A 25,020-nucleotide genomic window follows, 5' to 3' on the forward strand; every position below is an offset into this window, starting at 1 on the left:
TAGTGATGATTTTTATAGGACAGTTTTTATCCTATAATCTTCTAAATATTCTGAAGAATTTCTCATATGCACAATTGATGTCATTGCTCTTGTACAGTATATGGTGTCCCAGTTTTTTGCCATGAAGTCATTTTTGAATGCTATTATTGATTCCTCTGTTCTCACTCTTCTGTGTACTGTTTTGTCGTCAGGTTGATTCGTCTTGTAGCTGCTGTCAAATACTGTAAAAATTGGCAAATGGTCACTGATATCACTGATTAATAGTCCACTTATTGTGTTGTTCATAATGTCATTTGTGAATATATTGTTGATTAGCGTGGCTCGGTGGGAAATCATCCAGGTGGGTCTGGTGATATTTGGATATAAGTTCATACTGTTTATTGTATAAATGAAATCATTGGTCATTTTGTGTTTATTTGGATGAAGCAGGTCGATATTGAAGTCTCCACAGATGAAAATTGTTTTTATGACTTTTTTTGCAAACATTTCCTCCATCCAGTCCTTGAACAGTTCAATACTGGAACCTGGTGTCCTGTATATGCAGCTAATAATTACAGATTTATTTTTCTCTTTGTATATTTCAGTTGATTTGCATTCAAGCGTGTTGTTAACAACAGCTGACATATTGTCCAACACCCTGAAGTTCAGATTTCTGTCCACATAGATTGCAACTCCCCCTCCACCTTTATTCTGCCGATCCATGTGCATAAACTCAAACCCCTCCAGCTCAAAGTCCACCCCTTTTTCCATGTTGATCCATGTTTCAGATATTGATGTTGAATAATTGTGTAAATTGACTCAGGTAATCCTTGATGTTTGTAACATTTGCATAAAGACTCCTGCTGTTAATGTGTCTAACTGATCATCTACCATCTTTATTGATGCGGTTATATTGTTCATCAGTGTAATAGCAGCAGTTATTATTGATGGAGTTGAAGAAGTAGTTGTCCATATCCAGTAAATTGTGATCAGTGTATTGAAATGTTTGCAATTCCGGGTTGTCATGTTCACTGATCCTCTGAGTTGTGCTACTATTGCCTCCAGATGTGGATGAGTGAATTCTTTCAGTGTGTGTCATGGTTGTGTGTAAAGAGGTTTGTTACCTTCCAGTCCAGCTCATGTTGATCGTCAGTATTTGTCCAGCTCCTCCATACTTCTTACCATCAACACTTTGGCCTCCTCTGGTGTCCCGTTAAGCTTGATGAATATTTTGCAGTTTGTGGTCCAGGTGTGTTTAATTGAACTGCAGTTTACACACTTGTATGGCTGCTCTTTAAAAGACATGCTTTTTGACTTTTATGTTCCTAGTTACATTTGGTTTTGTGCTATCCTTTGTATCGTGTTCTTCAAATCACATCAAGTCAATGTCACGTATATATCCCAGTATCACAAATCACACTTTGTGTCAGGGGACTTTACAATCTGTACGACATACGACACCTTCTGTCCTCAGACCCTCACAGCAGATAAGGAAACTCCCCCAAAAACCCCTTTAAGGCCCCGATCACACATAAAGTCTTTTGCAGGTTGCAAAATTGGAGGCACCACACTTCCTTTTTTTAATTGTATGCCACTTAGTTTATTTTATTGTATTTATCCTGCAGTAATCAGTGTGTAGCTGCTGCCATGTTGAGGCAGAGGGTGCTGTCTGTAGCTCTGGTTGAGGGTGAGAGGCTGTCAGCAGATAAACAGAGATCTGTGTGGGTACATGAGACCCTAAAAAAGAGGCTGGATCATGGGGAGTACCACCAGTTGGTCCAGGAGCTTCTCCTCCATCATGGACGTTTACAGGCAGATTTTAGGATGACTCAGGGGCAGTTTGACAACCTGCTGTCTATCATCAGGCCGTATAGCTCTGGGTATCCAGCAACCACTACCACCAGTTTCTCCTCCATTGTTTACCAACTGTAAACTTGTTGTTGTGACCACCACAGAAGGCCCGCCTCTCAAATCATCCCATTGGACAATAGAAAAGATGACAAATAAAGATTCCTTATGTCAGTTTGTATAAATTAAAATACTAATAATAATGAAAATAATATTCTGTTTGAGGTATAGCAGAACACGTTGCCACCTTCAGTGATCGTTCAGTGTTAGGAATTGAAATCAAAAAGTCAGGACCCTTTGTGTAGGTGGTTCCTCCCACTCAATTCATATAATTTGGAAATAATTTGATGAAGATCAGGGGGGAGCAATCCTTCACTGTGCAGATTGAAAAGTGCTCAGTGAAACATTAAATAAGTGCTAAAATGTGACGTCCACACAAGTCACAGAGTCACAGTATAGTGTGTCAGAAAGACTCAAAATAATGTTACAACAAGTTCATAATAAACCATGTTGAAACACCTGTTAAAAAGTCACACTACAGTGTGTCAGAACAACTCACAGTATGTTGTGTTTAAAGCAAATAAAGGCAGAGCTGTGCATGTTTGGACGCTGGTTCCTGTTTGCAGACAAAAGAGAGGAGGAAGATATAAAATGCAAACAGGGAATGAAGGTATAAAAAAGGCCCAGAAATATGACGTCATAGCCACAGAGCATTGTGGGACTTTTTCTAGTAGGAAGACGCACAGGTATTTCTGGACTCCTAACTGCACTCTGTCTCATCAATGTGTGGACTTTATTTGTCTTCATGTGCGTCCATGATAAAGTAAGTGCAGAATGATTATTCCTCTGTCACAGTTTGGTTGAAGTGAAATGTGTCTTTCACTGCATTTTGCTATTTATGTACAATGTGTGCTGTGTTGCCGTTTTTAATGCTGATTGTAAAAGCAATTTCTCCCCAAATCTCCTTTGTATAATTGTAGGAATAAGTGATATGAGTGTCTGCATGTTTTTAGTTTCCCTGTTGGTGGTTTGCTCCTTTCGGGAGATTCATTGTTTCATTGATTCTGGGTTCATTTAGAGTGTGTTTTTGAAGGTGGCTGCGCTACAGGTGTGTGCCAAGTCATGGTGGATTCCACCACTAGAGGGCGCTTTGCCAATATAACAGGGTTAACAAGGGGAGTTTGATTGACTTGACAGTTGAATATTCATTGGTGCTGTCTCACAGCCTGAATTGCTGCCTGTTGCATTGAAATATCATGTTGGTGTGTCTGTTTGATTTTGGCAACCTTTCTAAATGTTTCAACCTTTGTTGTTCAGGTTGAATTGAGTACGATAGTTTGTTGACTTCTAAATATGTATTAGGCCAGGAGCCAGGTCCAGCCCTCATGATGTTTTCTGCCACCTTTGTTTCATCATTACTTCCCGTTAGCCTGTATATACCCTGGGCCATCATAAGTTGATAACCAGCACCCCCAGTTTGGGGCCGTTTGGTCTCAGGGGGCCTAAAACCCCTTTTTGGGACATGCTTCTGGTGAAATGATGTAAATGCAAATATTAGGGCACTATGACGACATAAATAGTCATACAAGTATGACATTTGGCAGGAAGTGTCCTGACACAAAGGGGAAAGTAGCAAAATAAGACTCTGGGGCTTGTTGCCATTTTATTTCAAAATATCACACACAACATCCCAAAAAAACGCAAGTATTATTAACTTATTGTAAAATGAGTTTTACTTGTTGGAAATATATCCCTTAAATTCTCTGCTTTCATTTTCTGTGTACAGAAGCACAGGTTCACAAATGTAGTCAAAGTTCCTTGTTGTGGATGGGCGTCCTGTGCATCGCTGTGTCTTCATCTGAACACTTTCCCCACCAGAGTATTATTTTTAAGTTTCCAGCCACCGCAGCATTTTTGATCATATTCACTCATCTTTCAAGACCCACAGAATAATTTGTTCTATGAATATGTCAACAGTATATACATCAAACTGAAGAAGAGACCTTCTGTTTGTAAAACTGAAAAACATATTGTTCTATCTTATTGCATTTCTTTTTTATCAACACTTGAATTAGTGCATTTTCATTAAAGAGAAAAAACATTTGGGACAAAAAGCTGAGAAAAATGCAATTTGTTGAAAGTAGTGTTGCTTTCGTCACCGAAAAGTATGACTAAATATTGTCGTCAGCGAACCTTTATCACATGACGAAAACAAGACGAGACGCAACGTAAATGGTGGTCATGTGACGATAACTATGATTAAATATATAATGCAATGTTGTTGACGAATAAAAACGAGACTAAATGTGTTTTACAAAATAAAACCTCTGCTAAAATGTCTCTTCATTTTCGCTGACCAAAACAAGACGAGACGAAATAACGTTATAATGTTTAGTCGTGTTATTATTATTATTTTGCAGTATTTCTGTTTCCTAGGCTGTGCGTCGCACTGCGCAGACGGGTTACAGCCGTGACGATATACAGTACAACATCACTCGCTCTCATGTGATATTGCTTTTATACAACAGTTCAACAACAGCTTAAACAACAATGCTGAGTAAGGAAATGTTAACAAAAGGTGATGAAATAAATCTATATCAGCACTCACGGAATGCCTCTCGTCCAATCAAATTACTCGGTCGGAACTGTTGTATAAATAAATATATATTTAGCTCTAATACTATACTATACTGTACTATACTAGGTACTTATACTATATTGACTGGGTATAATAGAACTGCATTACTGCATGACAAGACGAAAATGTCATGGATTATTCTGACTAAAATAAGACTAAAATGCTCAGACTTTTAGTTGACTGAAACTCGACTGGACAAAAAAGAGTATGAACGTGACGAAAACTAATAAAAACTAAAATGACAGTTTGACACAAAGACTAGACTAAAACTAAAATTAAAACAGGCCGCCAAAAACAACACTAGTTGAAAGAGTCATTTTCAAGTACAAAATCAATTTTTGTCATTTACTTTTTTTTTCTTATTTCCTTATGTCAGTTTATATTGTATAAATGAAAGTAATAATAATGATGAAAATAATATTCTCTTTGAGGTACAGCAGAACATGTCACATTCAGTGATCATTCAGTGTTCTGTTGTCTCCTTCTCCTCTGTGGGCCCTGGGTTCCTCCTGGTGCAGGACAATGCCGAGCCTCATGTGTCCAAAGTGGATGAGTTGGATCAGATGTGATTTCAGTTTTTTATTTGGATTTTTGGTGTGATTTTGAATCCAGCCCTCAGTGGGTTGATGATTTTGGTTCCCACTGACTGTTGTTACATCATTTTGTTCTCAACAAGTCCTGTACAGACTGAACTATCTGTTCAGCAGTGAGAAAGTTTCTCTAACAGGAGGAGACTCTCCCTCCTACAGAGAACACAGAGACACTGAGGAACCAGGTGACCAGAGCCTAAACCCAGGATAAAGAGGTTCAGTGAATGTGGTGTTGAAGGTGTGGAGGTGGATCAGTGTGTCAGAGGAGACTGTGAAGAAGGACAGAGTGCCAGCAGGACAGTCCACATACACTGCTACTCTACCAGAGGAGGAGGAGGAGGAGGAGGAGGAGGAGGAGGAGGAGGAGGAGGTGTCTCTGTTATTGTGCCTGACATAGTAACGACCATCAGAGCAGATCAGACTCCAGGACTGATCATTCCTTCCAAACACACAGTCATCACTGCCTCCTCTCCTCCTGATTCCTCTGTAACTCACTGATATATCAACCCATCCTCTCCACTCCACCTCCCAGTAACAGCGACCAGTCAGACCAGTTCTACACAGCAGCTGAGTCCAGTAGTCAAATCTGTCTGGATGATCAGGATATGACTGATCCTTCTCTACATGTGTCACCTTCCTGTTTTTGTCAGACAGTTTGATCTCTCTGTGTACTGTGTTTGTGTCGATTGTGAGTTCACAGGAATCTGATGGAGAGAAGAAGACACAATACAGCTGCAGTTATTCATCTGTCATCACTCTGATGATGACATCAGAGATTTGAATGAGTGATGTCACAGTTTGAAGATGAAATGAAAAACACACTTACACTTCCTCAGACCTGGTGTCAACCATCGGACTCCAGCAGGCTCCACCCTGAAAGGAGGAGGGGGGTCAGAGCAGCACTTCCTCTTTCACCATGGAAACATGGACATTACATCACTCTCATACACACAGCTTTGTTATTGTCTCCACATGGACTGACATGTTCATCACTTATTATTAATCAGCTGATATTGTTTTAGTTCAGTGTACCTGAGCAGGTGGTGTTTCAACAGTTTACTGTGGGTTCATCACCACCACACAACACTTGACCATTACAGTCAGCTGATCCATTGTCAATATACAAGTATTGATTATTGGAGCTTTGAAACCACCTGTTTTACTCCTGATGAGTGACCTCCTTTGTTTGTGTCATAATGACTGTTGTCTGTCACAAGTAAAGGAGACACAACCTCTGATGGAGGAGGTCGGGGTGGATGGTTGGATGGGTTAGGGTTGCTGTTCACATCCTGTCTCCTAGCAACAGTCAGCACTGGTTTTTATCATCTGTAATCTGGATATAAAATATTCCAGTAAAAGTCCATCTGCAGCCACAGTGCACTGCCTGTTTCCCCATAATGTTGGTCCAGTTCTAAATAAAGCTCTTTGGTCTCTGACACACCACGTCCACAATCAGCTGTTAGTTCTTCATTGAGCGTCTGTGGCTGACTGTCACCTTTAGTTTCTGTGGTGAGTCCCACTACAAGTCAACTCTTATCAGCCAGGGAACTCTCTGTCAGTGCAAAACAAACCAAATCCAGGTGAAGCTAAACTCCTTTTAAATCAGGAAACATTCCCATTATGATGACACCCACTGGTGGCAGATGATGAAGACCAAAACATCCCCCACTATAGTTTCATATGAGCCCACAAACCTGCAGCATGACCACACTGACACACATGTCACATAATGTGAGGGTGGGTACCACAGTACTGCCATACTGTCGCCTACTGTGGGGTTACATCAACATTATTACTGACTTTTTTCTAGTCCCAACCAAACACCCACTAATGTCCACCAAGTATCTGACAACATTACTGATTCCTCTCTGATATTTCAAGTTCCAACAACAGAGAAAAAAACAAGATAAAACATGTTGATGGAAAGAGACTGAAACACAAAACACAACTGGTTTGAAATCATATCAGCAGAGACAATCCTGTGATGGTTATGAGTTTATCAACTAATGTAAATCAGGATTTAAGTGGCCATCAGTTGAACATGTTGATGAATCCTGACCTGAGAGTTTCCAGTGTACAGTGTGAACTCTTCAGTCCATCAGACAGAAGCTTCACTGCTGAATCCTTCAGGTGGTTGTTACTCAGGTCCAGGTGTCTCAGACTGGAGGACTGGGAGCTGAGAACTGAGGACAGAGCTTCACAGCTTCTCTCTGAGAGGTCACAGTCACTCAGCCTACAGAGACAACAATCAACAATCAAGTTTAGAAAGAACAAAGAACACAGCCATCAGTCAGTATCAGTCCTCCTGTCCTCTCTGGTCCTCCCTCTGCTGACTCGCTGCCTGCAGGTCACATGACCACCACTAAGTTTTAAGATACGAGACACACTGAGCTAAACCGTTTAACATAAACAGCTGTTGTTGTTTCAGCTTGTTAGTAACAATTGTCTATCAGCTCTAAAGCCTCTGTGCTTTTTTACAACATAATATTACCAGCGGTGGATGAGAGACTGCGGACAGAGCCGATGGAAATATCACTTCTCTACATGTTTACAAGTTGCTGATCAGGTGTATTGATAAAGTATTAACGTTTTCCTTGATGAGGTTTTACTGCACTCACAGTAACAAGCATCAGCTCACGTTATCTTCACCTCTCTGTCTCCACCGCAGTGTTTTCACTCCGTGTTTGTGTGTCTGTGTGTGTGTGTAAAAGTGGCGCAGCAGCCGGGACGCACAGACAGCAGGAGGAGACATTGCAGCATGATAATAAATTACACCCAAATGTAAAAAAGTAAGCTAACCAATAAAAGAGCCGGTGACGTCTGAGCGTCTCAATATTACGGTCGTTCATAACTTAAAGCTGCGGCTGGTTTACTACCAGCGAGATTAACAGGGATAAAGCTTCACACTTCCGTGGGAAAGAATGTATAGGCTATAAAAAGATCGATCTCGGATTTTACAAATTGATATTATAGCCCAGCCCTATATTTAACAAAAATGAAAATTTAACCAATGCAATACCTGCCAACACTCCCGATTTACGTGGGAGTCTTCCTATTTTTAACCCTTTCTCCTGCCCTGCTTCCGATTGGTAATTTATCCCACTATTCTCCCGATTTCATAGTGATAAGAGTCAAACTGGTGTTTCATGTGTCGCAGTACCTGGCAACCCAACCCAAACGGCCCCGCCCAACGTGCTGTGCGTGCTGTGCGTGACTGCGTACGTTCAAGCTCACATCCATGCCCAAGCTCGAGGCAGAACATTACAAACTGAAAATAAATGTAACGGCTCCCAAAAAGAAGAAGTATGCGTCGAAATTTCAGCCTGCTTTGTGCCAGACCTTCCCTTTTCTAGTCGCTAGCCACGTCAGCAAGTAGCCTACCACGCGTTTTGCAAGCTATGTCGAACCAACTTTAGTGTGGAACATGGCGGGAAAAACGACATTAGCAAACACGCTAACCGCAGCAAACACACACAGGCAGTGGAGGCACAGAGAGGAACTGCTAACATCGTTCTTGCTGAGAGGTGTGGTGGAGGCTGATAAAGTTACGAAGGCAGAGGTACAAATGGCAATGCTGGTCACAATGAACAACATCTCATTTTCATTATGCGATGACTTCAGCAAAACTGTTGCAGACATGTTTCCTGATTCTGCAATTGCTCGGAAATATGCGTTAGGGAGAACCAAGACTACACAGCTCGTGAAAGGTGAGATCCGTGATTTTTTATTTTGACAACTGTTACCCCAGAAAATCTCCCTCTTTTTTAAACAGCTCAGTGTTGGCAGGTATGCAATATGAAATATGTAAATCAGTAACTTCAGTAGTGTGTTGCGTGTTGTTTGAGTGAGGAGAAGGTGAAGTGTAATGAACAAAGAAAATGAACACAAAAGAGAACAACTTAATCCAGACATCATATGCCCAGGTTGATAAAGACAGACTCCAGCAGACACAGCTGAGGAGCAGCAGCACACCTGGTATGAGTCAATCAGTGACGCCCTTCCTGCTTTCCTCCTTAAAGGGAAAGACAGCCCAAGCTGGGAGGTAAGAGGGCTGTCACAGGAGTTTAGAGAAATATGTGAAATCATTTCAGATGGTCTGCAGCTTGATCTGACCTGAGAGTTTCCAGTGTACAGTGTGAACTCTTCAGTCCATCAGACAGAAGCTTCACTGCTGAATCCTTCAGGTGGTTGTTACTCAGGTCCAGGTGTCTCAGACTGGAGGACTGGGAGCTGAGAACTGAGGACAGAGCTTCACAGCTTCTCTCTGAGAGGTCACAGTCACTCAGTCTGAAGAGACGACATCATGAAGAAAAAAATGATAGTAAGTTGAAAAGACAACAGAGCATTTAAGTTATGATATATGAATCCAACTGTCTCTGTACTTACAGAGCTTTGTTGGAGGCTTTGACCACTGGCAGCAGCCTCAGAAGAGCCTCCTCTGAAGCAGAGTATTTCTTCAGGTCAAACACGTCCAGATCTTCTTCTGATGACAGTAAGATGAAGACCAGAGCTGACCACTGAGCAGGAGACAGTTTATCTGTGGAGAGACGTCCTGAACTCAGGGACTGTTGGATCTCCTCCACTAGAGAACGATCATTCAGTTCATTCAGACAGTGGAACAGATTGATGCTTCTCTCTGCAGACAGATCCTGGTTGATCTTCTTCTTGATGTACTGGACTGTTTCCTGATTGGTCTGTGAGCTACTTCCTGTCTGTCTCAGCAGACCTCTTAGGTGTCTCTGATTGGTCTGCAGTGAGAGACCCAGGAGGAAGCGGAGGAACAAGTCCAGGTGTCCATGTGGACTCTGTAAGGCCTTGTCCACAGCACTCTGGTGGAGATACTTCAGATTCTGTTTGTCTCTGAATACTTCAGACCTCTGGGATGCTGTTTGTTGTTCTTCCATCAGATAGACTCCAGAGTTGATGAAGGTCAGATGGACATGAAGAGCAGCCAGAAACTCCTGAACACTCAGATGGACGAAGCAGAACACCTTGTCCTGGTACAGTCCTCTCTCCTCTTTAAAGATCTGTGTGAACACTCCTGAGTACACTGAGGCTGCTCTGATATCGATGCCACACTCTGTCAGGTCTGATTCATAGAAGATCAGGTTGCCTTTCTGCAGCTGATCAAAAGCCAGTTTTCCCAGAGACTCAATCATCTTCCTGCTCTCTGGACTCCAGTGATGATCTGTCTCAGCTCCTCCATCATACTTGATGTTCTTCACTTTGGTCTGAACCACCAGGAAGTGGATGTACATCTCAGTCAGGGTCTTGGGCAGCTCTCCTTCCTCTCTGGTCTTCATCACATCCTCCAGAACTGTAGCAGTGATCCAGCAGAAGACTGGGATGTGGCACATGATGTGGAGGCTTCGTGATGTCTTGATGTGGGAGATGATTCTGCTGGCCTGCCTCTTCTTTCTGAATCTCTTCCTGAAGTACTCCTCCTTCTGTGGGTCAGTGAACCCTCTGACCTCTGTCACCATGTCAACACAGTCAAGAGGGATCTGATTGGCTGCTGCAGGTCGTGTGGTTATCCAGAGGCGAGCAGAGGGAAGCAGTTTCCCCCTGATGAGGTTTGTCAGCAGCACATCCACTGAGGTGGACTCTGTAACATCAGTCAGGATCTCATTGTTGTGGAAGTCCAGAGGAAGTCGACACTCATCCAGACCGTCAAAGATGAACACAACCTGGAACTCTTCAAACCTGCAGATTCCTGCTTCTTTGGTTTCAGTAAAGAAGTGATGAACAAGTTCCACCAAGCTGTACTTTTTCTCTTTCAGCACATTCAGCTCTCTGAAAGTGAATGGAAATGTGAACTGTATGTCCTGGTTGGCTTTGTCTTCAGCCCAGTCCAGAGTGAACTTCTGTGTTAAGACTGTTTTCCCAATGCCAGCCACTCCCTTTGTCATCACTGTTCTGATTGGTTCATCTCTTCCAGGTGAGGCTTTAAAGATGTCTTCTTGTCTGATGGTTGTTTCTGGTCTGTCTGGTTTCCTGGATGCTGTTTCAATCTGTCTGACCTCATGTTCATCATTGACCTCTGCAGTCCCTCCCTCTGTGATGTAGAGCTCTGTGTAGATCTGATTCAGAAGGGTTGGGTTTCCTGCTTTAGCGATCCCCTCAAACACACACTGGAACTTCTTCTGCAGGTTAGATTTCAGTTTACGCTGACAGACTGCAGAATAACTTCCTGAATGAACACAACAAAGAAGATCAGTAAGACAAAGAAAATATTTCAACATGTCATTTCCTCAAAGAATGAGTATATGAATATATTTTGGTCCGTCTCTTGAGACATTAGTAAACGTCCCATTTATCCATCATGTTAAATCTTTATAGAAATCCTCTTACTGCTCTGCAGACAGTCAGCCAGCTCCTCCTGCTTCATTCTCCTCAGGAAGTTCAGTGTGATGTTCAGAAATGCCTCTCTGCTGCTCCTCCTCTGCTCTTCATCCTCACCATCCAACACCTCCTCATCCTCCCTCTGACTCTCTAAGCATTCTGGGTAATCTGAACTCAGAACCTTCTGGATCTTCTTCAGCTCGTTCTTCACAAAAGTGAGGATGTTCTCCTCCAGCAGCTGGAACAGAATATTATATGAATGACACACTCAAACATCAGATCCATGTTGGACACACTGACAATCCACTGGTGTAAAAAGTGCAGCATGGAGATGATTGTGAACAGAATAGATGTCAAAGTAGTTGTTGTACATGTACAGACCATAAATATGGAGTCCAGGTGTGTTTGATGCTGCTGGGCAGACTGACCACTGGGAACCTCTGAGCTCTCCTGGTCCACTCTGTGGAGGAATCATCAACAGTGAGCTCACATGATGTTTGCACCAGGAGACTGTAGAACTTATATCATTTACAAAAACACACACAGACCAGTTAGTTAAAGACGTGTTCTGTCATGATTGATCAGAATGAAAACCAGATGGAAACAACACTGTAAATGATGGACACTGTAAATGATGGACACCTGATTCTGTGTCTCATGACTGAGGATCACAACAGTTAGTTCATCTGTTTCATTCAACAGTTTTATTCACTTACAGCAGGTCAGAAGAAGGACGTCCATCTTTGAAGGTAACCCAAAACTCTCTTGACTGATCACTCTTCATGGACACACAGCTGGGTACAGGGGACTTTTCTCTCTGCTGCTGGAAACTGATAGAAACACTGACATTTACTGAACATACAAGATTTCTATTCAGCATAAAACACAGCATAGATATTCTTTGACCTGACTGGTGGATGTGTGTGAGGCAGCGGCGTGTGTGTTTAAAGGCACTGATCACTACAATCTGATGTGATACTTGGAATTTTGGAAGTTTTACCCCCCCAGACCTCTGCATCTGATCCATAGCCTTATGAAACTTCTCCCCATACCCTTACAGGTAGTCCCTAAAACTCTGCAGCTAGCAACCATTGTAATTTGTTTCCAGACCAGTTTAGTGAGTCCTCAAGCATCTGCATCTGATCCATAATTTTTTGAAACTACTTGCCGCACCGCTGCATGTAGTCCTTAAAAAATGTAAAACTACTGCCCAGAGGACTTCAGCTAGTCCCCAGTTGTCTGCCAGTCCCCAAAAATCTGCAGCGATCTGAAACTTTGGCCTCCCCTGGTTGACTCTGTGAAAGAATTAGCTCACATTGTGTTTGCACCAGGAGACTGCTTTAAGTTATGAATTACACACACACACCAGTTCGTTAAAGAAGTTGTGTTCTACCATATTTTATTGTCATGAAAACCAGATGTAAGATTTCTGTCTCTGATTTCACTGGTTTTATTTGGCAGTGAAAGTTATTTTAATACAGTTAAAGCATGAAACACGTCTTGTTTATAATGCTTATTTAACCAACATTACAATGGGATACAATAACTGAACAACTAGAATCACAGCTGATGTGACACTTGTTTGTATTTGGTGTGTGATTGTTAAAGCAGTGTGTTGTTAGTCAGATGTGTTCAGACTTTACACTGTTGACCTGCCACATCACTTCAAACTGAGGTTTGGTTTAGGCCACAGCACACCTGAGGAGACCTCCTCAACTAGTCCCCAGTGCTCTGCAGAGTTAGGGTTAGGTCCAGAGGGGTACTTCCTGTCTTTCATCAACCCTAATTTAGTCACTGAACATCTTCCACCTCAATCTGAAAACCATCTTTCACTCTACATCTTCACACACCTGACAAGTTCTTACAAACATCTCAATGCTGTTAAAATAAAAACCTTCATCACTTGAACTGCAGCTCTCTGACACATGTTCAGTTGTTTATTTGAGAGGGATGCACTTTTATTTTCTGATGACATCGACCTGATGCTGTTCAGTTTGATTGAACCTGTTGTCAGTCACTGTGGACTGTAATGTCCTCTGTCCCTCACTGATTGCCTGTATTCATACAGACTGTGATGACTGTAGTTTGGACACATATCAGATCATAGAATCTCTTCATGTTTTATCCAGGAAGTGACTGATGACCTGACATGTAGTTTTAGTTTGACTCTATGGTCCTTTTCACCCAACAGGACAAAATATCAGCAGCCTCCACTGCCCACTTTTCTTTATGGAGAACTTAAATATCAGCAGTAGGAGACCAGTTATACTGGGAAGCTGTCAGCTTCATTTGACATTTAATGTCAGCTTACTGTGCAGCAGAGAGTTTTCGTCCTTTAACATTGATGCCATGTTCATCTGACGGGTCAGACTTGGGGGACACACAGCTGGGGTCAGGGTCAGGTCCAGGTCCAGGTCCAGGTGAGTCTGGTCTCTGATGGATCCTAGCACACAGAGAGGAAGACCAGCAGGGAGGGAAATTCAGTTTTTAGTCTTCAGCCTCAGCAGCTGCTGGAGAAACTATCAGCTATCAACAGGAAAAGGATCAACACAGCAACGTTTAACTAGAACTGAATTTACTGAAGAAAATGTGTGTGAGTGCTGACAGCTGAAGATTATGGTTTAACAAGATGGAGTTATGTGTCACATAAGGGGAAGTCAACACTGTATTTTCTGTCACAGCTGGGATTTGAACTGATAACATTTAATCAGTGAGGTGCACACTGCACCAAGGAAGCTAATGTCTGACACAGAGATACATGTATACTTGTCTTTATGCTGCAACACATGATTAATTCATTGTCAATGAATCTGCAGATGATATTCTCCGAAAACAGTTTGATGTACAAATGAAAAAAAAAGATATTCAGTTAAAGAGTTGATGAACATGTTGAAGGTGAAACAGGATCAAATGTGATGTCAAGTGTTGAGTGTGATACCTTTTCATGTTGGTGATAACCTGCAGCCTCCTGATGAAGACAGACAGGCAGACAGACAGACAGACAGGTTCATCATTAAAGTGTTTGTTGTCAGATAAACTTTGTGCTGTGGAGTCTGGATCAAAGACAGGAGGTGAACACATGAACCAACAGAGACACATTAGAGACTGGAATCAATCAAAGGTCCACTTACTCAGTTTCTTCTCATGGACTTCATCACTCTGCAGCTCTCTGCTGTCTGGACCAGGTCTGTGGACACAAAGAGTTTTCTGTTGATCTGAGTGGGACCATGTGCTCCATCAGGACTCAGACTGGAGGCAGACTGGCTCTTTTAAGCCCTCTTCAGACAGGAAATATGTGACACTGCTGCCGTCATGGATTTGTTAAAGTGATATTTGCTCATTGAGACAGAGGAGACGTTTACGCTGATGTTTCTTACAGCTTCATTCACACATGGCAGCACATTTATGGACAGAGACTCCATGAGAGAGAGAACAACAGTGAGTGAAATGATGTGAAGGAAGAAGAAGGTTTTCTCAGCCTCTGTTAGAGTTCATAATGTGTCCTCTTCTACACCACAGGGACACACTTCATGTTGCTTTGTCTTTGTCTGTCTTTGGGGATGACCTCACTTTTCACTTGTGTTTGAGCGACTCTGAAAAGCTCTTCAACATTTCAAATGTTCCAATGTGCTCGTCACATCATCCAAAATCAATCCCATCAGCTCCCAGAGACTTTCTACCTTCATCTGTAGAGGAAACACTGAGAGCATCAGTCCAATCATTGATCAGCACGTCATCACTCATTCATCCTTTACATCATTTCTCCTGGACTCAACCTCCTGATTATCACTGATGGACTCTGAGTCACGTGACGTCCACCACTAATGTCTCCTCTCAGTCAGGCTGTTGGTGGATCTGTGGCCCTCTGGTGGCACAAAGGGAAACTGCAGCATGTCACTTTGAGCTGACACACTCAGTTCGCCCAAAATAATAACAGCCATCATTATTTCTGTGCTGATTGAATATGGCTGATGTGCTTTGAACACCTTCTTTATGCAGACGCTCACTTACAAACATAAAACCAGTTTCTCTCTAAATGTCATCGACCAGTAAAAACTTTCATGTCCTGATGGATCATCACCAGGATCACGTTTCTGTCTCAACATGAAGATTAAAGAGGGAAATTAATTCTTTTAAAACTGAACTCAACTTTAAAATAAAGTCAGAAACACCAACATGATAAAAACTAGATCACATATTAAATTCTACTGTGGGTGGATTCGTGGCTCTGCGCTGGATTTCACTGCAGATGTTACTGAGAGGATGATTGTGGTGACTGATTGAATGGAGCACTATCACACACAGGAAACATGGAGACTGTCGGATGTTCAACGGCTCCAGAAAAGTGAGTGGAAGTTAAAAAGAGTGGTCATGTGATCAGTGCAGGATGTTTGTGTTCACATGTGAAACTCTGCAGACAACAAACTGTGCATTCCAGTCCTCATCCTACCATACTGTTTAGTACGCCAGGAAAAGATTTAGTGTGTCCCAATACACAGTATGTCAAATGCAGTATGCCAAGAATACCAGGATGTTCTACTACATCCTGTCGTGTTTTACAGTTTACAATCCAGCACGCTTTTCTGTTCATTCTGACCCACAATCCTCTGCACAGCGGATGATACGTCACATCGACTGAGCCGCAGACACATGACAGCTTTACAGCTGTAAGGGAAGTGTCCTTTAAAATGACACACAGATATTACCCAGCTGATCATTATCTTGTCAAGTTGAAAGGCAGTCCAGAGATGCATCCCAGCCTCTCTGACTGTAGTTAAAAAAGTGCAAATGTAAATGAAGTAAATGTAGTGTATACTATGAGTAATTTACCTATCCAGTAACAAGACAACAGGTTCAATGCCAAATAAAAAGAAACAACAGTGAGATGAAGTAAGAATTGTTCTATATTGTGACAAACCTGCACATTAAGTGACAGGAAATGAAAAATATGCATTTTTGGACTGCCTGCCTGTACCATGGACTTTTACACTGAGTGAGCTGGACAGTCCTTGTTTTTTATCTGTATGTGACTATTTGCCCCGTCCTCCAAGAGCACCTGATGTTTTACAGCTAACTACATAGAGCCTTAACCCAGTGCAGCACTCCCTGTTTGTTTCCTCATTATCATATCCACAAATCTAAGTACAACAACTGGAGACGCTCATTTGGTAGATTTGAAAATGAAACCAAACAACACATCAAAAACATCTTCTCCTCAGAAAATTAGAAGGCTATTCACACCATGAATTTGTGTCTTCTGGCTCTGTAGCTGTGGATGATAGAGGCGTTAGCTTTGTCTCCATGGTAACGGGTATAGAAGCAGGAGGGTCAAAGTTCAGGGCGTCCTGTTATGAGACAGTAGTCTGTCCTGATTGTGTGCAGACTGCATGGAACAGGAGGTACTTTTAAGGGCAGCTGCAGGATCTACTAAAAGTAGAAAGGATGTGATTCGGAGCGCACCCAAAGTTTCCTCTGAACAAAAAGGATCCCAAGTGTCCGTGCGTCATGACGCGGAGAGCTCTGCGTGTAAAGGGGATGAAAGACTGCATGTGATTGGCCATGATCGTCTCAGCCTCTATGATATAACCTCTCTGATTCCAGCACGCGCCCAAGTGCGCTACAGGTGCGTAAAAGAGCAAATGAACCCAAAGTGTGATTTGCGCGCTCCCGACCCCGACGCACTGAACCGAAAGTAACTGACTACGACCTGCGCGCGCCGTCCCCGTGCGCATGAGTGGACCTGTAACTTTTCTTTTAGAGTCTAAACAGTTGGTGACAAACAGAGAGTAAGAAGTGAAGAGTGTTAAAGTCCGGACTGAAGAGTTTGTGTTCTTCTTCAGAGGGTTTGGAGGGACGTGTCTGTCCGGTCCTCACTGATCCTCCTCTCATGGTGGAAACTGAACTCCACTTTAACAAGTTTCTACAGGAAGTGAACTAACAAAGAGTCATTCAAGAGTCACACAGTGAAAAGTGTCAAAGCTTACAAACCTTTAGATGGAGACAAGAAGCTGCGACACGACGACCAGCACACAAAGTGAAACTAAAGTGCCAACAGGAAGGAAGGGGCGGTGACAAACAGCTGCTCTCACGTCAGTCTCATTCTTCACATCCACCCAGTGCCGCCTCCACACTGCAGGTGGCGCCCTCGGCCCAAATATACAGCAGCTCCAATATGAATGGACAGCAGCAGAATCTTCATATAGTCAATGAGACATATTAATACACAGCTGCCCAAATGTCTCTTACAGTCCATCTGTCAGTTAGTTCACACAGATTAAAGCCAGATGTTAGGTGTTAGTATTCTGACTGAGAGGCAAGCTGAGGATTGTTTTATTTATTTTGAGGCTGATGTTGGCCAAAAGTTCATCTGCTCACTACAAGATATGATCTCCTACACACAAGACATTATCCTGACTGAGGACATATTATCTTCTACATACCAGATCATGTCTCCTAACATGTGTTCACTATCTCCTAACCTTATGCACACCCACTTCAGCACTGAGATATTATCTCCTACGTAGGAGATGTTGCTTTTAAAGCCACATGATGTTGAACTTGTGTTTGAGGAGAGACTCCTTCAGTGTGAACAGGAAGTGCACAAAGTTCTGTTAGAAAACAAGCAGAGCTCCATCTAAGAATCTGTTTCCATTCTTACTGTCTGCTGACTGTTGGTAATGACTTCATTACACATGTTGCATCAGTCATGTGAGGGTGAAGACGTGCACATCAACACCACCAGTGTAAATAGTGGGAGAAAAGGAGGCAGCCACTTCCATCAGCTGAGAGCTGGCTGTCAAGATCCTGCCGACACATTGGAATGATCCAGAGGAAACAAACGGCCTCTGGACTTTAGAGTCACAACAGTCGCTGCTTCACACATCTATCAGTGTATAAAACAGCTCATCAGTGTGTAGGAGAAACACAGAGGGTCAGTTATCATTCATGAAGGTTCCTGCTGTCACATGAAAAACTGGAGATGTCTTCCTGCTGGAAAACAACTTCCTGAAGAACACCAAGTATTTAGGAGTTTTACTTCAGTCAAAGTACCTTTACCTGAGAGTTTGAACAAAGTACTGTTGTATTATCACAAGTACGAAGAGTAAAAGTACTCCCTGTTCTGTTATTAGATATGATTGACTTTTGCTTACTGATAAAGTTATATCTGAATGTTGTAGCTGCTGCAGATGGAGCTAACGCTAACTACTTCTTCTACTGTTTGCTAGTTGAATCAGCAGTAATGCATCATAGTTCATAAAGAGTGTGAAATCTTAAAGGCCCTGCACACCTGTAGTCCACCCACACAGGTGAGTTCACTTCTGTTGCCTTGTTAGTGCCCAGCTTGATTAACAGCTCCCTCAACTTCCATCTGGAAAGTGACTGAAGCTGTCAGATAAATGTAGTGCAGTAAAAGTACCACATGTTCCTCTGAGATGTAGTGCAGTACAAGTATCAAATAGCACAACATGGAAATACTGCAGTAAAGTTCCAGTATGTGATAAATATAGTAGAGTAAATGACTCACTGGAACAGACAGGAAGTCGAACACTTTATTCTGAAAGGATTCACAGGAAATGCCAGTATGCAGTTGTGTGTATGAATATGAACAGTGTTGTATGGAGAGAGCTGCAGTTACTCACTCTGACCACTGGAGGAAAACTTTGGAGGGAGAATGAAGAGAAATTAAAAGTTTACACAAACATCATCAATAAAAACAGTCGAGCAGAAAACGAATCATCTGTGGAGTCCAGAGTGTTTTCTTTAGCGCCACCCTCAGGACAAACTCACATCCTACACACATTCTCTGAACTACCATCAGCTGTGTGTGATCCTGTACACACTGAACTATCTGTTCAGCAGTGACAAAGTTTCTCTAACAGGAGGAGACTCTCCCTCCTGCAGAGAACACAGAGACACTGAGGAACCAGGTGACCAGAGCCTAAACCCAGGATAAAGAGGTTCAGTGAATGTGGTGTTGAAGGTGTGGAGGTGGATCAGTGTGTCAGAGGAGACTGTGAAGAAGGACAGAGTGCCAGCAGGACAGTCCACATACACTGCTACTCTACCAGAGACAGAGGAGGAGGAGGAGGAGGAGGAGGAGGAGGTGATGGATGTTCCTCTGTTATTGTGCCTGACAGAGTAAAAACGACCATCATAGCAGATCAGACTCCAGGACTGATCATTCCTTCCAAACAAACAGTCCTCTCTGCCTCCTCTCCTCCTGATTCCTCTGTAACTCACTGATATATAAACCCATCCTCTCCACTCCACCTCCCAGTAACAGCGACCAGTCAGACCAGTTCTACACAGCAGCTGAGTCCAGTAGTCAAATCTGTCTGGATGATCAGGATATGACTGATCCTTCTCCACATGTGTCACCTTCCTGTTGTTGTCAGACAGTTTGATCTCTCTGTGTACTGTGTTTGTGTCGATTGTGAGTTCACAGGAATCTGATGGAGAGAAGAAGACACAATACAGCTGCAGTTATTCATCTGTCATCACTCTGATGATGACATCAGAGATTTGAATGAGTGATGTCACAGTTTGAAGATGAAATGAAAAACACACTTACACTTCCTCAGACCTGGTGTCAACCATCGGACTCCAGCAGGCTCCACCCTGAAAGGAGGAGGGGGGTCAGAGCAGCACTTCCTCTTTCACCATGGAAACATGGACATTACATCACTCTCATACACACAGCTTTGTTATTGTCTCCACATGGACTGACATGGTCATCACTTATTATTAATCAGCTGATATTGTTTTAGTTCAGTGTACCTGAGCAGGTGGTGTTTCAACAGTTTACTGTGGGTTCATCACCACCACACAACACTTGACCATTACAGTCAGCTGATCCATTGTCAATATACAAGTATTGATTATTGGAGCTTTGAAACCACCTGTTTTACTCCTGATGAGTGACCTCCTTTGTTTGTGTCATAATGACTGTTGTCTGTCACAAGTAAAGGAGACACAACCTCTGATGGAGGAGGTCGGGGTGGATGGTTGGATGGGTTAGGGTTGCTGTTCACATCCTGTCTCCTAGCAACAGTCAGCACTGGTTTTTATCATCTGTAATCTGAATATCAAATATGACAGTCAAAGTCCATCTGCAGCCACAGTGCACTGCCTGTTTCCCCATAATGTTGGTCCAGTTCTAAATAAAGCTCTTTGGTCTCTGACACACCACGTCCACAATCAGCTGTTAGTTCTTCATTGAGCGTCTGTGGCTGACTGTCACCTTTAGTTTCTGTGGTGAGTCCCACTACAAGTCGACTCTTATCAGCCAGGGAACTCTCTGTCAGTGCAAAACAAACCAAATCCAGGTGAAGCTAAACTCCTCTTAAATCAGGAAACATTCCCATTATGATGACGCCCACTGGTGGCAGATGATGAAGATCAAAACATCCCCCACTATTGTTTCATATGAGCCCACAAACCTGCAGCATGACCACACTGACACACGTCAACCCACCATGAACCTCCAACGTGTCAGGATACACCACTGTCCTATTATCCAATGTTGAAACAAGACAAGGCTCCAGAAACATTTCATCACCTTCCCTCCCTGTTTTGGCCCATCCTGGCTACTGTTCCCTGACTACTTGTGTCTGTATTGATGGTCTGATGTGAGACACAAACAGTTTGATGAGTCAGTGTTTATCAGCTGTGGTTGTTTGAGGTCAGCTTGGTGTGTCAGGGTCATATGAGCCAGGCTGACAGTGTGACAGAGACAAAGTTTCCAGCTCTACCTCCTCTATCAGACTGAGTGTGTGTGGCTGCAGCAGGCCTCTTCATACCTGAGAGTGTCCAGTCTCCAGTGTGGATCCTTCAGTCCAGCCGACAGCAGCTTCACCCCTGAGTCTCCTGGATGATTGTAGCTCAGGTCCAGCTCTCTCAGATGGGAGGGGTTGGAGCTCAGAGCTGAGGCCAGAGAAGCACAGCCTTCCTCTGTGATCAGACAGCCTGACACACTGCAAACACACAAAACAACACACATGTCACATAATGTGAGGGTGGGTACCACAGTACTGCCATACTGTCGCCTACTGTGGGGTTACATCAACATTATTACTGACTTTTTTCTAGTCCCAACCAAACACCCACTAATGTCCACCAACTATCTGACAACATTACTGATTCCTCTCTGATATTTCAAGTTCCAACAACAGAGAAAAAAACAAGATAAAACATGTTGATGGAAAGAGACTGAAACACAAAACACAACTGGTTTGAAATCATATCAGCAGAGACAATCCTGTGATGGTTATGAGTTTATCAGCTAATGTAAATCAGGATTTAAGTGGCCATCAGTTGAACATGTTGATGAATCCTGACCTGAGAGTTTCCAGTGTACAGTGTGAACTCTTCAGTCCATCAGACAGAAGCTTCACTCCTGAATCCTTCAGGTGGTTGTTACTCAGGTCCAGGTGTCTCAGACTGGAGGACTGGGAGCTGAGAACTGAGGACAGAGCTTCACAGCTTCTCTCTGAGAGGTTACAACCACTCAGCCTACAGAGACAACAATCAACAAGAAGGAAAATATCTGTGTTCAAATGTAATCCTCTTTGATTAATGAGTCTGGACTAAAGTCAAATCTAAAGGAACAAAGATCTCAGTTAGTACTTCAGCTAACAGGAAACTAACAGACCTGCATTATAACACTGAGTCAAGAAGAACACTTTACATTTGTTCAGTAAAACTGAAATATCAACTTCATCCAGATGGTAACAAGTGAGGACCCACTAAATTTGGTGATCTACAGTATAATCTCTTCTGAGCACAGATTAAAATCCTCACAGTTCATTATGATTAACTCATAAATAAGGAGTCAATCCAAATAACATGATATGAAAGCATAATGGTCTTTTTTATATCAGCCAGAGTTCATATCTGTATGTTGTTCAGTAGGTGGAACTGAACCAGAAAAGACTTTCTGAACTGTGAAGTTTCAAATCCTGATTGAACATTTGTCAGATTCAGAAATGCTGACATGAGAGAGAATGTTTAAACTGTATGGAGTTTAGAGAAATATGTGAAATCATTTCAGATGGTCTGCAGCTTGATCTGACCTGAGAGTTTCCAGTGTACAGTGTGAACTCTTCAGTCCATCAGACAGAAGGTTCACTCCTGAATCCTTCAGGTGGTTGTTACTCAGGTCCAGGTGTCTCAGACTGGAGGACTGGGAGCTGAGAACTGAGGACAGAGCTTCACAGCTTCTTTTTGAGAGGTTACAACCACTCAGCCTACAGAGACAACAATAGAGAAAAACAAGCAATTTGTTGAAAAGACAACAGAGCATTTAAGTTATGATATATGAATCCAACTGTCTCTGTACTTACAGAGCTTTGTTGGAGGCTTTGACCACTGGCAGCAGCCTCAGAAGAGCCTCCTCTGAAGCAGAGTATTTCTTCAGGTCAAACACGTCCAGATCTTCTTCTGATGACAGTAAGATGAAGACCAGAGCTGACCACTGAGCAGGAGACAGTTCATCTGTGGAGAGACGTCCTGAACTCAGGGACTGTTGGATCTCCTCCACTAGAGAACGATCATTCAGTTCATTCAGACAGTGGAACAGATTGATGCTTCTCTCAGCAGACAGATCCTGGTTGATCTTCTTCTTGATGTACTGGACTGTTTCCTGATTGGTCTGTGAGCTACTTCCTGTCTGTGTCAGCAGACCTTGTAGGTGTTTCTGATTGGTCTGCAGTGAGAGACCCAGGAGGAAGCGGAGGAACAAGTCCAGGTGTCCATTTGGACTCTGTAAGGCCTTGTCCACAGCACTCTGGTGGAGATACTTCAGATTCTGTTTGTCTCTGACTCTTTTTTTTTTTACTTTAGACCTTTGGGATGTTGTTTGTTGTTCTTCCATCAGATTGACTCCAGAGTTGATGAAGGTCAGATGGACATGAAGAGCAGCCAGAAACTCCTGAACACTCAGATGGACGAAGCAGAACACCTTGTCCTGGTACAGTCCTCTCTCCTCTTTAAAGATCTGTGTGAACACTCCTGAGTACACTGAGGCTGCTCTGATATCGATGCCACACTCTGTCAGGTCTGATTCATAGAAGATCAGGTTGCCTTTCTGCAGCTGATCAAAAGCCAGTTTTCCCAGAGACTCAATCATCTTCCTGCTCTCTGGACTCCAGTGATGATCTGTCTCAGCTCCTCCATCATACTTGATGTTCTTCACTTTGGTCTGAACCACCAGGAAGTGGATGTACATCTCAGTCAAGGTCTTGGGCAGCTCTCCTTCCTCTCTGGTCTTCATCACATCCTCCAGAACTGTAGCAGTGATCCAGCAGAAGACTGGGATGTGGCACATGATGTGGAGGCTTGGTGATGTCTTGATGTGGGAGATGATTCTGCTGGCCTGCTCCTCATCTCTGAATCTCTTCCTGAAGTACTCCTCCTTCTGTGGGTCAGTGAACCCTCTGACCTCTGTCACCATGTCAACACAGTCAGGAGGGATCTGATTGGCTGCTGCAGGTCGTGTGGTTATCCAGAGGCGAGCAGAGGGAAGCAGTTTCCCCCTGATGAGGTTTGTCAGCAGCACATCCACTGAGGTGGACTCTGTAACATCAGTCAGGATCTCATTGTTGTGGAAGTCCAGAGGAAGTCGACACTCATCCAGACCGTCAAAGATGAACACAACCTGGAACTCTTCAAACCTGCAGATTCCTGCTTCTTTGGTTTCAATAAAGAAGTGATGAACAAGTTCCACCAAGCTGTACTTTTTCTCTTTCAGCACATTTAGCTCTCTGAAAGTGAATGGAAATGTGAACTGTATGTCCTGGTTGGCTTTGTCTTCAGCCCAGTCCAGAGTGAACTTCTGTGTTAAGACTGTTTTCCCAATGCCAGCCACTCCCTTTGTCATCACTGTTCTGATTGGTTCCTCTCTTCCAGGTGAGGCTTTAAAGATGTCTTCTTGTCTGATGGTTGTTTCTGGTCTGTGTGGTTTCCTGGATGCTGTTTCAATCTGTCTGACCTCATGTTCATCATTGACCTCTGCAGTCCCTCCCTCTGTGATGTAGAGCTCTGTGTAGATCTGATTCAGAAGGGTTGGGTTTCCTGCTTTAGCGATCCCCTCAAACACACACTGGAACTTCTTCTGCAGGTTAGATTTCAGTTTACGCTGACAGACTGCAGAATAACTTCCTGAATGAACACAACAAAGAAGATCAGTAAGACAAAGAAAATATTTCAACATGTCATTTCCTCAAAGAATGAGTACATGAATATATTTTGGTCCGTCTCTTGAGACATTAGTAAACGTCCCATTTATCCATCATGTTAAATCTTTATAGAAATCCTCTTACCGCTCTGCAGACAGTCAGCCAGCTCCTCCTGCGTCATTCTCCTCAGGAAGTTCAGTGTGATCTTCAGAAATGCCTCTCTGCTGCTCCTCCTCTGCTCTTCATCCTCACCATCCAACACCTCCTCATCCTCCCTCTGACTCTCTAAGCATTCTGGGTAATCTGAACTCAGAACCTTCTGGATCTTCTTCAGCTCGTTCTTCACAAAAGTGAGGATGTTCTCCTCCAGCAGCTGGAACAGAATATTATATGAATGACACACTCAAACATCAGATCCATGTTGGACACACTGACAATCCACTGGTGT

The 25,020-nt window shown here is 43.0% G+C and overlaps 2 protein-coding genes across 2 annotated transcripts in view; both read right to left on the reverse strand.

Moving 5' to 3' along the window:
* Positions 1 to 1,660: 1,660 nt before the first annotated feature.
* Positions 1,661 to 17,451, reverse strand: LOC144458380 (NLR family CARD domain-containing protein 3-like). The gene is made up of 12 exons (XM_078160798.1): positions 17,386 to 17,451; positions 14,529 to 15,262; positions 14,336 to 14,365; positions 13,709 to 13,840; positions 12,114 to 12,227; positions 11,779 to 11,857; positions 11,407 to 11,635; positions 9,442 to 11,245; positions 9,169 to 9,342; positions 7,115 to 7,288; positions 5,882 to 5,928; positions 1,661 to 5,759 (listed from the first exon to the last, which is right to left on the reverse strand). The coding sequence occupies exons 3-12, from the start codon at positions 14,341 to 14,343 to the stop codon at positions 5,209 to 5,211; spliced, it is 3,312 nt and encodes a 1,103-aa protein (XP_078016924.1). The 5' UTR covers positions 14,344 to 14,365; positions 14,529 to 15,262; positions 17,386 to 17,451; the 3' UTR covers positions 1,661 to 5,208.
* A 1,482-nt stretch (positions 17,452 to 18,933) lies between these two features.
* Positions 18,934 to 25,020, reverse strand: part of LOC144458429 (uncharacterized) — a 47,770-nt gene continuing 41,683 nt past the window's right edge. Inside the window, 6 exon segments of the mRNA XM_078160903.1 lie at positions 18,934 to 19,847; positions 19,970 to 20,016; positions 21,198 to 21,371; positions 21,736 to 21,909; positions 22,740 to 24,555; positions 24,717 to 24,945. Coding sequence (XP_078017029.1) covers positions 19,243 to 19,847; positions 19,970 to 20,016; positions 21,198 to 21,371; positions 21,736 to 21,909; positions 22,740 to 24,555; positions 24,717 to 24,945 — 3,045 coding nt within the window. The 3' untranslated portion in view covers positions 18,934 to 19,242.

Source organism: Epinephelus lanceolatus, chromosome 17 (assembly GCF_041903045.1).
Source record: "Epinephelus lanceolatus isolate andai-2023 chromosome 17, ASM4190304v1, whole genome shotgun sequence".
Classification (NCBI taxonomy): domain Eukaryota; kingdom Metazoa; phylum Chordata; class Actinopteri; order Perciformes; family Serranidae; genus Epinephelus; species Epinephelus lanceolatus.

Bases quoted from the DNA above. Each gene is read 5' to 3' on its own strand.
- LOC144458380 (XM_078160798.1), bottom strand. The intron at 11,636-11,778 runs GTCTGTACATGT...ATTCTGTTCCAG, and splicing joins ACCTGGACTCCATATTTATG to CTGCTGGAGGAGAACATCCT. The intron at 7,289-9,168 runs GTCAGATCAAGC...TTGTCTCTGTAG, and splicing joins TGTACACTGGAAACTCTCAG to GCTGAGTGACTGTGACCTCT.